This window comes from Pristiophorus japonicus, chromosome 22 (assembly GCF_044704955.1).
Source record: "Pristiophorus japonicus isolate sPriJap1 chromosome 22, sPriJap1.hap1, whole genome shotgun sequence".
NCBI classification, from domain to species: Eukaryota; Metazoa; Chordata; class Chondrichthyes; family Pristiophoridae; genus Pristiophorus; species Pristiophorus japonicus.
Window position 1 is genome coordinate 51,563,484 of NC_091998.1, and position 14,167 is coordinate 51,577,650.

Genomic DNA, 14,167 nt, shown 5'->3' on the forward strand with positions numbered 1-14,167 from the left:
CAAGTGGAAACATTCTTTCTGTATCCACTCTATCAAAACCTTTCATAATTTCAAAGACCTCTATTAGGTCACCATTCAGCCTTCTTTTTTCAAGAGAAAAGAGACCCAGCCTGTTCATCCTTTCCTGATATGTATACCCTCGCATTTCTGGTATCATCCTTTTAAATCTTCTCTGCACCCTCTCCAGTGCCTCTATATCCTTTTTACAATATCTGTAGTACGCAGTGCGTAGTTTTATAATACACAGTACTCCAGGTGTGGCCTAACCAAGGTTCAATGCAGGTTTAGCATAACTTCCATACTTTTCAATTCTATACCTCTAGAATTAAAACCTAGTGCTTGGTTTGCATTTTTATGGCCTTGCTAACCTGTGTCACAACTTTTAGTGATTTGAGTATTGGTACTCCGATATCACTTTGTTCCTCTACCCCACCTAGACTCGCACCCTGCAAGTAATAAGTGACATTGTGAAAGCAGCGTTTGAATGGTTGCATTCGGTACTTATGAAGAACCAGCGGGTTCTTTAACTCTGAACATCTACCCCTGCCACAGTTGTACCGATAGATCTTGGAGAGCAGTGGGGCAGAGCGACCATCTTCGGAACAGCTCTCCTGAGGGAACCGCTTGCAGGACACCATCAGCATCATAGGCAGTCCCTCGGAATCGAGGAAGACTTGCTTCCACTCTAAAAATGAGTCCTTAGGATAACTGAACAGTCCAATATGAGAACCACAGTCCCCGTCACAGGTGGGACAGTCAGTGGTTGAGGGAAGGGGTGGGTGGGACTGGTTTGCCGCACGCTCTTTCCGCTGCCTGCGCTTGGTTTCTGCGTGCTCTCAGCGATGAGGCTCGAGGTGCTCAGCGCTCTCCCAGATGCTCTTCCTCCACTTAGGGCAGTCTTTGGCCAGGGACTCCCAGGTGTGGGTGGGGATGTTGCACTTTATCAGGGAGGCTTTGCGGGTGTCCTTCAAACATTTCCTCTGCCCACATTTGGTTCGTTTGCAGGACAGCCATCAAGGAAAACACCGGGAGAACTGTCTGCTTTTCCATTCAAGGCATTGAGCAATTCCAGTACCATTAGCAGATATTGAGGAAATACGCTGGTTGTGAAACCTGAGATGTATGAGGCTGCAGAAGGTGTATTTACAGCAGCGCGTCAGTTCTTTCAGAAAGCAGCAGGACATATCGTGCGTGAGCCACCGAGTATTTGATTCAGGCTGTCTTGCTTAAATACAAAAGCAAAAGTACCGTGGATACTGGAATCTGAAATAAAAGCAGAAACACTCAGCAGGTCAGGCAGCAGCTGCGGAGAGAGAAACAGAGTTAACGTTTCAGGTCTGTGACGTTCTGGCGAAGGGTCACAGACCTGAAACAGTAACTCTTGATATCTCTGAATCTCCGCTAATATCTCCTTATGTGGCTTGGTGTCAAATTTTGTCTGATAATCGCTCCTGTGAAGCCGTTTTGCTAGGTTAAAGGCGCTATATAAGTGCAGCGTATTGTTGTTGCTGTAAAATAACTTTCATCTTGGTGGTCGGACAGATGTGTCAGTGATGTGTCGTTTGGCGAAATCTTGACTGTGTGACTGAACTCCAAGTACTGGCCGGCACAGACTTGTGCTGCGTGTGTTGAGACAGCTATCTGCTCTTCGGGACTTTGGCACGTTTATATTACAACCAAGGGTCTGTGTTGGTCCAGGAAAAGTGGTCAACATTTTTACTTTGAGTACTTCAAAATGTAGGAGGCTCTGATAATCACTTTGTGGGGAAAAGACATTTCAAACATTCCCACGGATTGTCTTAAAACTATTAACAACCTATTTCTTTCCGAGAAATACCAGTGAATTGGTTGTCAAAATATATATAAGCAGTTGGCCCAGATAAAGGAGAGGGCCTTTTTTTATTTATTTGTTCACAGAATGTGGGCATTGCTGGTATTTATTGTCCATCCCTAATCGTCCTTGAGAAGATCGTGGTGAGCCACCTTCTTGAACCGCTGCAGTCCATGTGGTGAAGGCGCTCCCTCATTGTTGACTTTATCGCAGTGGTTTGGTACAACTGAGTGTCTCGCTGGGCCATTTCGGAGGGCAGTTAATTGTCAACCACATTGCTGTGGGTCTGGAGTCACATATAGGCCCAGACCGGGTAAGGGCGGCAGATTTCCTTCCCGAAAAGGACATTCGTGAACCAGCTGGGCTTTTCCGACAAACCAGTAGTTTCATGACACCAGCATTTAATTCCCACCCTCCCTTTCCCTCAACGACTATCTGTCCCACCTGTGACAGGGACTGTGGTTCCCGTATTGGACTGTTCAGCCACCTAAGAACTCACTTTTAGAGTGGAAGCAAGTCTTCCTCGATTCCGAGGGACTGCCTATGATGATGATGATTTAATTCCAGATTTATTGAATTAACTGAATTTAAATTCCCCAGCTGACGTGGTGGGATTTGAACTCGGGTCTCTGGATCATTAGTCCAGTAACAGAACCACTGTGCAACTGTTCCCCATAAAGCTTGCAACAAGGCCAAGAGTCAATGAGATGAGCCTCGCGTCCCGCTAACGCCTCACAACGTCCCTCCCCTTCTTTTAAAGGCAACTCTGCAGGCACTATCCCAGCACCCTCTGAGCCATCAGGGAGGCTGTTGGCCGGGCCGGTGGTCCAGCACCCAAGAGGGGGTGCTGCGGAAGCCAAGTACAAACAGCGGAAGGAGTGCACGATATAACAAGCACCTACCCATCCACCTCTTCTTCCAAGAGTGGGTTTGCTGGGCCGGATGTTGGTTGCCCGACCGAACCAGTGACCGCCATTGTCGGGCCAACTGCGAAGTCGGTCGCCAAAACAAAGATGGCTGCCGCAGCGCAAGGCCCTCCCCTGTAAGGGCAGCCCCAGCTACAACAAAATTGCGTCCCGTGGAGGCGCTAACGGAGCTATAAAAGGGGGCAATTTTCGTCCCCCTGATCCGTGTACTTGGGTGGGCCCGGTTAACAGAGGCAGATGTTCATTACAGGCTTGGTCTAGAATTGTTGTGCTCGCCTTTTGAACTCAGTAATAATACAAGCGGTCATCTTCTGCCCAGGTTGCGCTGAGCTCCAGGGCAGAGCATGACCCTGTATCAGGGCGACGGTGTTGGGGAAGTTGAACATTTTTCCGCGTTGTCTACCCAGGGTCAGCAGCAAGCAGCTCCGAGTTGAATAGAGTGTTCAGTAATTGCAGTCTTCCGAGGCAGTCCTCCGGAGTCGAGGATGACTTGCTTCCACACTAAAATGAGTTCTCAGGTGACTGCTGAAAACCAATGCGGGACCTACAGTCTCTGTCACAGGTGGGGCAGACGGTGGTTGGAGGGACGGGTGGGTGGGGTGCTTGATTTGTCGTGCGCTCCTTCCGCTGTCTGTACTTGGTTTCCGCGTGCTCCCGGTGAAGAGACTCGAGTTGTTCGGCACCTTCTCAGATGCTCCTCCTCCACTCTGAGTAGTCTTGGGCCAGGGATTCCCAAGAGTCGGTGGGAATGTTACATTTTTTCAAGGAGGCTTTGGTTAATTGCAGTATAAAAGGTAAGGATCCCTCAATTCTACCCAACAATGGGTCTTAACCCTTAGCCCCAGAGGAATTCACTTCAATGCACCAACCCTCAGTGTGGTCTGACTGAGTTATGGTTATATAAAAAATTTACAGTCCTGAATATACTCAAAGACTGAGCTTCCACAGCCCTCTGGGGTAGAGAATTCCAAAGATTCACCACCCTCTGAGTGAAGAAGTTTCTCCTCATCTCAATCCTAAATGGCCAACCCCTTATTCTGAGACTGTGAGACCCCTGGTTCTAGACTCCTCCGCTAGGGGAAACATCCTCCCTGCATCTACCCTGTCAAGCCCTGTAGGAATTTTGTATGTACAGAAGGAGGCCATTTCGGCCCTTCGTGGCCGCACCGGCCGACCAAGAGCTATCCACCCTAATCCCACTTTCCAGCTCTTGGTCCGTAGCCCTGCAGGTTACGGCACTTCAAGTACACATCCAAGTACTTTTTAAATGTGGTGAGGGTTTCTGCCTCTATCACGCTTTCAGGCAGTGAGTTCCAGACCCCCACCACTCTCTGGCTAAAGAAATTTCTCCTCATATCTCCTCTATACCTCCCCCCACAATTATTTGAAATCTATGCCCTCTGGTTGTTGACCCTTCTGCCAAGAGAAACAGGTCCTTCCTATCCACTCTATCCAGGCCCCTCATAATGTTATACACCTCAGGTCTCCCTTCAGCCTCCTATGTTCCAAAGAAAACAGATGCAGCGTCTCCAATCTTTCCTCATAGCCAAAATTCTCCAGTCAGTCCACGCAACATTCTTGTTAATCTCCTCCTGCACCCTCTCTAGTGCGATCACATCTTTCCTGCAATGTGGTGACCAGAACTGCACCAGAATAGGTTGACTATTTGTTACCAGCAAAGTGCAGAACAATGAGCAGCTTTTATGCTGTGGATTTGTGCCCAGTTGGAATGTGAGTGCCTGGCTCATTTCTCGTGGAGCTGTGGAAGTTGGCAGATTGAAAAGACGTTTATCTAATCATTCCTGGCCTGGATTGAAGCCCAGTTGCTGGCATTGAAAGTACACTATCATGACCCACTGAGCTTCCCTGTTACCTCTTCCTCTGAGCAACCTCAACTAAGCATTCTGCATAGGCAAGAAAGATAAATGACCTGGAGTACTGCGTACAGTTTTGGTCTCCGTATTTAAGAAAGGATACAATCATAGAATCATAGAGGTTTACAACACAGAAGGAGGCCATTTTGGCCCATCATGTCCGCGCCGGCCGACAAAGAGCTATCCAGCCTAATCCCATTTTCCAGCTCTAGGTCTGCAGCCCTGTGGGTTACGGCACTTCAAGTGCACATCCAAGTACTTGTTAAATGTGGTGAAGGTTTCTGCCTCTACCACCCTTTCAGGCAGTGAGTTCCAGACCCCCACCACCCCCTGGGTAAAGAAATTTCCCCTCAAATCCCCTCTAAACCTCCTACCAATTACTTTAACTCTATGCTCCCCTAGTTGTTGACCCCTCTGATAAGGGAAATAGGTCCTTCCTATCCACTCCATCTGGGCCCCCTCATAATTTTATACACTTCAATTAAATCTCCCCTCAGCCTCCTCTATTCCAAAGAAAACAAACCCAGCCTATCCAATCTTTCCTCACAGCTAAAATTCTCCAGTCCAGGCAACATCCTCGTAAATCTCTTCTGTAGCCTCTCTAGTGTAATCACATCCTTCCTGTAATACTCAATTGATTAAAATATGGCTGGATCCATTACCAAATAGTAAATGTATCTCTGATCTTTTTGCAGCACTGCCACATCATATACTTGCATTAGAGGCAGTTCAGAGAAGGTTCTCTAGGTTGATTCCGGAGATGAGGGGGTTGACTTATGAAGATAGGTTGAGTAAGTTGGGCCTCTACTCATTGGAGTTCAGATGATCTTACTGAAACTTATAAGATAATGAGGGGGCTCATAGGGGAAACTAAAATTAGGGAACTTAGAATAAGGGGCCACCCATTTAAAACTGAGATGAGGAGAAATTTCTTCCCTCAGAGGGTTGTAAATCTGTGGAATTCTCTGCCCCAGAGAGCTGTGGTGGCTGGCTCATTGAATATATTTAAGGTGGAGATAGACAGATTTTTGAGCGATAGTGGAGTAAAGGGTTATGGGGAGCGGGCAGGGAAGAGATGCTGAGTCCGTGATCAGATCGGCCATGATCTTATTGAATGGCGGAGCAGGCTTGAGGGGTCAAATGGCCGACTCCTGCCCCTATTTCTTATGTTCTTATGTTCTTATGACTTCAATGTCAATCCCTGGAGGCCGGGATCGAGTGCCAATTTAGCAGCAGTGCTTTTACCTGGGACCACGCAGTGGGTCCGCAGGTAGCTCCGAGATCGAGCTGGTGCTCAGTGATTGGGGCAAATCTTGGCCAAGACTCTGAGAAGCTTTCATTTCCCTCTGTGTTTCTGCAAAGAATGTCCCGGCCATCCAATTGGAATAGATTGCACAGTCAGCTGTGGCCCAGTGGGTAGTACACTCGTCTGAGTCAGAAGGTTGTGGGTTCAAGTCCCACTCCAGGGGCATTTGACACAGAAATCCTCGGCTGACACTCCTAGTGCAGTGCTGAGGGAGTGCCGCACTGTCGGAGGGGCCATCTTTTGGATGGGACGTTAAACCGAGGGCCCTGACTGCTCTCTCAAGAGGACATAAAAGATCCCATGGCACTATTTCGGAGAAGAGCAGGGGGAGTTATCCCCAGTGTCTTGGGCCAATATTTATCCCTCAATCAACATAACAAAACAAGCAGATTATCTGGTCATTATCACGTTGCTGTTTGTGGGAGCTTGCTGTGCGCAATTTGCCACGTTTGGCACATTACAACTGTGGCTACACTCCAAAAGTACTTAATTGGCTGTCAGGCGCTTTGAGATGTCCGGTGGTCATGAAAGGGGCTATAGAAATGCAAGAATTTCTTTCTTTTATTACATAGGATATATAGCACTGAAACAGGCCATTCGGCCCAACCTGTCCATGCCAGCATTTATGCTCCACTCGAGCCTCCTCCCGTCTTTCCTCTTCTAACTCTATCAGCATAACTCTCTACTCCCTTCTCCCTCATATGCTTGTCCAGCCTTCCCTTAAATGCATAAAGGGTCCGAGTGAGGAGCACAGCTTGAGACGACATTGTGGTGACCACAGGAATCTTGTTGTGATGGAAAAGACTGAACCTTCGTGAACACCAGAATTGAATTTTTTCCGCTTTAGAGTACGTGCTTTCTTGTGAGATCAGATTTCAAAGTGGCTCTTGTTTTTGAGAGATCCCAGATAGTGTAAAATCTACAGTCTGGTGCTAACCCACACAGATCAGGATGATCTCCGATTCAATCCCTCATCAGTGCTGATAACCGATTTCTGCTAGGCGATGGTTGCCACTCCACTGATCCCTGCCATAAATTATAAATGCCAGCTGATGATAGGATCGGGCCTTGGATATGATTCTCCCACAGTTGAATAGCTTGGTGATGCACGTTTTGGTGAGCTACTGAAGGGTTAATGTTGCCCGTGGAACTGTACCCAGTGTGATTCAATGCCTCCAAGAGAGATGTGGGGGAAACATTACAGTAGAATTTGCACAGCTAAGTAATGTCCTCCTTCCGTGGAGCCACCTGAGGAAACTCCTCGCTATAGAAACTTTGTGAAAGGAGCTGGCAGCAGGGCAAGGGCGGCATTAATCGGATTTGGCAAAACGTGAGTAGCCTAGTCAGTCAGGATCCAAAGACATAGGAAGACCAGGGAACCTGTGGCACAGAATGTCCAGGGTCACCCAGATCTCTCAGCCCCAGGATGTCCGGGGTCACCCAGATCTCTCCGTCCCAGGATGTCCAGGGTCACCCAGATCTCTCCGTCCCAGGATGTCCAGCGTCACCTAGATCTCTCCGTCCCAGGATGACCAGGGTCACCCAGATTCACACCGACCAGGCTTGTATGCTCACTAACCTACATTGGCTCCCGGTTAAGCAATGCCTCAATTTCAAAATTCTCATCCTTGTTTACAAATCCTTCCATGTCCCTCGCCCCTCCCTATCTCTCTAATCTCCTCCAGCTCCACAACACCCCGAGATTTCTGCGCTCCTCTAACTCTGCCCTCTTGAGCAGCCCTTATTATAATTGCTCAAAAATTGGTGGCCGTGCCTTCTGTTGCCCGGGCCCCAAGCTCTGGAACTCCCTGCCTAAACCTCTCCCCCTCTTTCCCTCTCTCTCCTCCTTCAAGACGCTCCTTAAAACCTACCTCTTTGACCAAGCTTTTTGGTCACCTGCCCTAATTTCTCCTTATGTGGCTCGATGCCAAATTCTTTATCTTGTAATACTCCCGTGAAGCGCCTTGGGATGTTTCACTACGTCGAAGGCGCTATATAAATTCAGGTTGTTGTTGTTGTATAGATGTAGTATATAACGCAGGGTTATCGTAATCACCCAGGTTCTGATAACCATCATTTGGAGCCTCTAATGATTTTAATTGCTTAATATGAAGCTTCCCTTCCCAGAGCACACGGTGTTCCAGATGAAATGTGTGCGTTGTTGCCTTCCATGTGTCCCTGTTTTCCGTGCATTTCAAAGCTAAAGCATCCGGCGTTGGAACCAGACGCTGCCAAGCCCATCACTATGTACGCAGCAGGCTTACTAACCCTCCACCCCGCCCCGAATCCACCCAAAGGTAAGGACGGCTCTCAAGGTAACCACTCCCAAAGAAGCATGTAGCTCCCAATGTGGACAATGAACAGAACCCCCCAACGCACCACTGCATTTCCTGTAAGTGCTGCGACAAGATTTGCTCAAGCCCGAGACCACCTGAGCTCAGCTAACCACAGCTCCTTTACAAAAACACAGTTCCTCCATTAACATCGTGTCTCGAGCCTGCGGTCAAAGATTTTCACCTCCGTCATCATCACACTCCAAATATCATTCCAAGTGCCGGTCACTCTTTTGGCTGGACTTTGAGTTTGCGTGATGGTCTACCATGACAACAACTTGCATTTATATAGCGCCTTTAATGTCGTGAAACGTCCCCAGGCGCTTCACAGGAGTACTACGAGATAAGAATTTGACACCGAGCTGCATAAGTAGAAATTTGCGGAGGTGATCAAAAGCTTGGTCAAAGAGGCAGGTTTTAAGGAGCATCTTGAAGGAGGAAAGAGAGGCGGAGAGGTTTAGGCAGGGAGTTCCAGAGCTTGGGGCCCAGGCAACAGAAGGCACGGCCACCGATGGTGGAGCGATTATAATCAGGGATGCTCAAGAGGGCAGAATTAGAGGAGCGCAGAAATCTCGGGGAGTGTTGTGGGGCTGGAGGAGATTACAGAGATAGGGAGGGGCGAAGTCAAAATCTACCCCTTTGAGTGAAGATATTCTTCCTGACATCTGTCCTAAATTTCCCTGTCAGTGGTTTTAACTTCTTCCCTCATTCCAGTATCCTGCAGAATGAGTGTTGGTATCCATATCGCTTTAATAACTTGTACTTTCTCAGAATCTCTGCAAAATACATGGATGATTCTCTCTTTTTTTTCGGGAAAACAATAACACATGCTGTGGAATTTGCATTTTTTTTTTAATTGTTCCAGTTCTGATCAGCAAATCCCTGACACTGACTAATCAGGAAAAAAAAACACAGCAGAATCCAACTTGAGTACAACTAAAGCCTGCTCCGGTAATCTGATAGTTTGACATTTAGCCTCTGCCTCAATACTATAAAAATCTGACGGTTTCTGTTTGTTTAGTTGCTGCTCCCTCCATGACACCCCTGCCCTCCTGCCAAGCTGAGCAAAGCTATTTTGTTTATTTTTGTCAGGAGGAGAGCAGATTTCAGTGCCCCTTCCGTGCCTCAGCCCTGCTCAGCAAAGCTCTGCTCCCTTGGTCCCAAACCCCTGGCAGTTTATTGCTTTCGGCGCCTGGCGTAGACTCTGGCCCAGCTCGGGAGGCCCGAACGCCTGACCGCTTAAGTAAAAGCAGCTGCACGGCAACTCGCTGCCCCACAGCCTCTGGGGGGGGCCATCAGTCAGCCCCCCACCCCCCCCACCCCCGCTCCCAGCCATGTCACCCGCTACTCACCGAGTCGATGATGCCCTGGAGCGCCTCGAAACCGTCGTTGACGGGGAAGACGTGGTCTTTGCTGTCTGCGATCCGCGCCAACTGTGGCGGGGGGGAGGGGGGAGGGGGAAGGGAAGGGGGGGGGTAGGGGAGGGGGGGGGTAGGGGAGGGGGGTGAAAGGGGAGGGAGGTTGAAGGGCAAGGGGGAAAAGGTGGAGGTGGGGTGGGGGGTAAAGGGGAAGGGTGGGGGGGAAGGGGAGGGGCGGTGAAGGGGTGAAAGGGGAGGGGGGGTGAAGGGGAAGGGAGGTGGGGTGGGGGTGAAGGGGAAGGGGGGGTGTGAATTGGAAGTTCGGGTAAAAGGGAGGGGTGTAAAGGAGGAGATGGTGGGTGAAGAAACAAAACCTAATATTTAATAAAGAAGAAACAATCTGTTTTTATTGCAATCAGCGTTAACATTCAATGAAGACACAGGGCACCTTTTGATGTCATCTTCATAGGCAGTCCCTCGGAATCGAGGAAGACTTGCTTCCACTCTAAAAGTGAATTCTCAGGTGACTGAACAGTCCAATACTGGAATTACAGTCTCTATCACAGGTGGGGCAGACAGTGGTTGAAGGAAAGGGTGGGTGGGACTGGTTTGCCGCACGCTCCTTCCGCTGCCTGCGCTTGGTTTCTGCACGCTCTCGGCGACGAGACTCGAGGCGCTCAGCGCCCTCCCGGATGCACTTCCTCCACTGAGGGCGGTCTTTGGCCAGGGATTCCCAGGTGTCCCTCGCATAATATATAACTGCGTAATATGTAACTGGACGTGTAATGTATTTGTTTCAAGGGTTCTTTGCTTAAGAAGTCATAGCAACACATTGCTATTGAGAACTAGTTGGTTTATTAGCAAAGGTTTAACAATTATGCTACACATTACCAGTTCATTCCCCCAGCCACCTGCCTCATCGTGGTTCCCCTGAACCCAACTGGCTGGGGTTTTATTGAGTCTTGTGAACATCTACAACTATTTTGCTAGAACGTAAAATCAAATGGCCCTGTTTTGGCAAGGGCACTGGAACCCACAAATTAACAATTTAAACTTTAGCTGAGACTTAAATCAAATTAAAATTTGGTTGCCAGGGGTGATGATGCACTCCAGTCTCTCCGGCACCCACCTCTCGCGGAAGGCCGTGATCGTGCCAGTGAACACCGCGTGCTCCATCTCCAGGGACACCCTGGCTCGGATGTAACCACGGAAGAGAGGCAGGCAGTTGGGCTGAACGACACCTTCGACCGCCCGCTGCCTGGACCAGTTGATGGCCACCTTGGCCAGGCCCAGGAGCAGTCAACAGCTCTACAAGTGCATACATTACACTAATATTTAAAAAAGCGAAAACAATCTGTTTTATAGCAATATGTGCTAACTTTTAATGAAGATACAGGGGTACAGATTTTTACGTAAAAGATCCAAGAGCAAGGGAAGGTATTCCCGGTGTCCTGGGTCAATATTTATCCCTCAATCAACATCACTGAAACAGATGATCTAGTCATTATCACATTGCTGTTTGTGGGAGCTTGCTGTGCACAAATTGGCTGCCACGTTTCCCACATTACAACAGCGACTACACTTGAAAAAGTGCTTCATTGCCTGTAAAGCGCTTTGAGGCGCCCGGTGTTCGTGAAAGGCGCTATACAAATGAAGTGTTTTATTTCTCGGGATGGAGCTCCATCCAACATTAAAGCTTTTTGACCGTTTTGCATAATACATAAGTAATAAGTAATATAATATATACATAAGATAGGGAGAAAATGAATGAATCCCAAGTCCGACACTGCTGCCTGTTGCTGCACCTCCGAAAGATTATTTTCCAAGTCTTTTTTTTTGCTCTTATCCAGGCGAGCGATATTAGCGCTGCCAACTGACACTTCACACTTCCCTTGGCCACTGGGACTAAGGTTGCCACCGTAGTGCTTGAATCAGGGACGGTTTGGCGCTGTGAGTTCATATTACAAAGGGGATGGAGTATAAAAGCAGGGAAGTCTTGCTACAGTTATACAGGGTATTGGTGAGGCCACATCTGGAATATTGCGTGCAGTTTTGGTTTCCATATTTACGAAAGGATATACTTGCTTTGGAGGCAGTTCAGAGAAGGTTCACTAGGTTGATTCCAGAGATGAAGGGGTTGATTTATGAGAAAAGGTTGAGTAGGTTGGTCCTCTACTCATTGGAATTCAGAAGAATGAGAGATGATCTTATCGAAACGTGTAAGATTATGAGGTGGCTTGACAAGGTGGATGCAGAGAGGATGTTTCCATTGGCGGGGGAGACTAGAACTAGGGGGCACGATCTTAGAATAAGGGGCCGCCCAATTAAAACTGAGATGAAGAGGAATTTCTTCTCTCAGAGGGTTGTAAATCTGTGGAATTCACTGCCTCAGAGAGCTGTGGAAGCTGGGACATTGAATAAATTTAAGACAGAAATAGACAGTTTCTTAAACGATAAGGGGATAAGGGGTTATGGGGAGCGGGCAGGGAGGTGGACCTGAGTCCATGATCGGATCAGCCATGATCATATTGCATGGCGGAGCAGGCTCGAGGGGCTGTATGGCCTACTCCTGCTCCTATTTCTTATATTCTTATGTTCTTATACCCAGCACAAGCTAGGTTGTGACTGTCCAACTTACTTTCAGGCAGGACTTTTACAGGCAACAAAAGGCTGGCATCACCTCTATAAAGTCCACCTTTCCTCCACATCTCTCGGTTCCCTCTGCAGTGACGGCTTGAACTACTACCTGGGGAAATGCGGCAAGTGGAGCCATGTTCGGAGGGAGTGCAGCAGGTCAGGGAAACGGGGCCAGAGTGTATTGGCCCCAAGACACCAACACACCCACGCCCAGCACAACCTCTGTGCCTGTATGCCTTTCAAGCGCTGCGAGCAGGCGGGCCCTCCGATTTAATGGGAGGTAAAGCTTCTCACCTCCTTCCAACTCTCTAGCCAAACATCTCGTCCTACACGGCAAGCGAGCCAAAGGTGGGCAGAGGAAACGTTTCAAGGACACCCTCAAAGCCTCCTTGATAAAGTGCAACATCCCCACCGACACCTGGGAGTCCCTGGCCAAAGACCGCCCTAAGTGGAGGAAGTGCATCCGGGAGGGCGCTGAGCACCTCGAGTCTCGTCGCCGAGAGCACGCAGAAATCAAGCGCAGGCAGCGGAAGCAGCATGCGGCAAACCAGACTCCCCACCCACCCTTTCCCTCAACGACTGTCTGTCCCACCTGCGACAGAGACTGTAATTCCCGAATTGGACTGTTCAGTCACCTGAGAGCTCACTTTCAGAGTGGAAGCAAGTCGATTTCGAGGGACTGCCTATGATGATGATGAGCCAGTGCTAATCAACAGATGGCGACACAGAATGTTGTCAATGTCCTTTCAAAGGGGAATGGCAGACACTCGTCTGTCGATAGTGAACCGTGTTTATGGTGAAATGACAGTGGTTCCCTTTGGATGCGAGGCAGTAGCTGTAATGTATGCACATGTGAACATGCTCACGGGCTTGTGGAGCTGTTGCGAGAGGTGGGCGCCGGAGGGACTGGAGTGCATCATTACCCCCCTCCCGGCAACCAAATTTTAATTATAAGAAATAGGGGCAGGAGTCGGCCATTTGGCCCCTTGAGCCTGCTCCGCCATTCAATAAGATCATGACTGGTCTGATCATGGACTCAGCTCCAATTCCCTGCCCGCTCCCCCTAACCCTTTACTCCCTTATTTGGTTTCAAGGACACCCTCAAAGCCTCCCTGATAAAGTGCAGCATCCCCACCGACACCTGGGAGTCCCTGGCCAAAGACCGCCCTAAGTGGAGGAAGTGCATCCGGGAGGGCGCTGAGCACCTCGAGTCTCGTCGCCGAGAGCATGCAGAAATCAAGCGCAGGCAGCGGAAGGAGCGTTCAACAAACCTGTCCCACCCACCCTTTCCTGTGACAGGGACTGTGGTTCTTGTAATTGACTGTTCAGTCACCTAAGAACTCATTTTTAGAGTGGAAGCAAGTCTTCCTCGATTCCGAGGGACTATAATGATGATGGTATCGCTCAAAAATCTGTCTATCTCCACCTTAAATATATTCAATGACCCAGCCTCCATAGCTCTCTGGGTCAGAGAATTCCATAGATTTACAACCCTCTGAGAGAAGAAATTTCTCCTCATCTCAGTTTTAAATGGTCGGCCCCATGAAATTTGATTGGAAGTTTCCGGTAAAAGTTTATTTTGCAATTTGTGTGGGTTCCAGTGCCCTGACCAAAAGGGAGCACTTGATATAAAGTTAGAATTAAAATAGTTGTGGAGCTGTTGCACTGTCGGTGGCTTAGCCGGTAACGTGATGTTCACAAGACTCAATAAAACCCCAGCCAGTTGAGTTCAGGTTCTCCATGATGAGGCATGCTGTTGTGAGCCTGGTGGTTGAACTGACTGGGTTCAGTATGATTGTAAACCTTCGCTAATAAACCAGCTAGTTCTTTGCAGCAAATGTGTAGCTGTAAATTCTTAAGCCAAGAACCCATGAAGCAAATACGCTGCAGTAGGCAAGGCGT

General features: G+C 48.7%; 1 protein-coding gene across 4 annotated transcripts in view; it reads right to left on the bottom strand.

The window, feature by feature from the left end:
- The window catches only part of LOC139234761 (anthrax toxin receptor 1-like), a 246,144-nt gene that overhangs the window by 160,596 nt on the left and 71,381 nt on the right, over positions 1-14,167 (bottom strand). For all 4 annotated transcript variants that reach the window (XM_070865452.1, XM_070865451.1, XM_070865453.1 and 1 more), the window contains exon 8: positions 9,623-9,703. In XM_070865452.1, the coding sequence (XP_070721553.1) occupies positions 9,623-9,703 (81 nt within the window). The remainder of the gene's footprint in view (positions 1-9,622; positions 9,704-14,167) is intronic.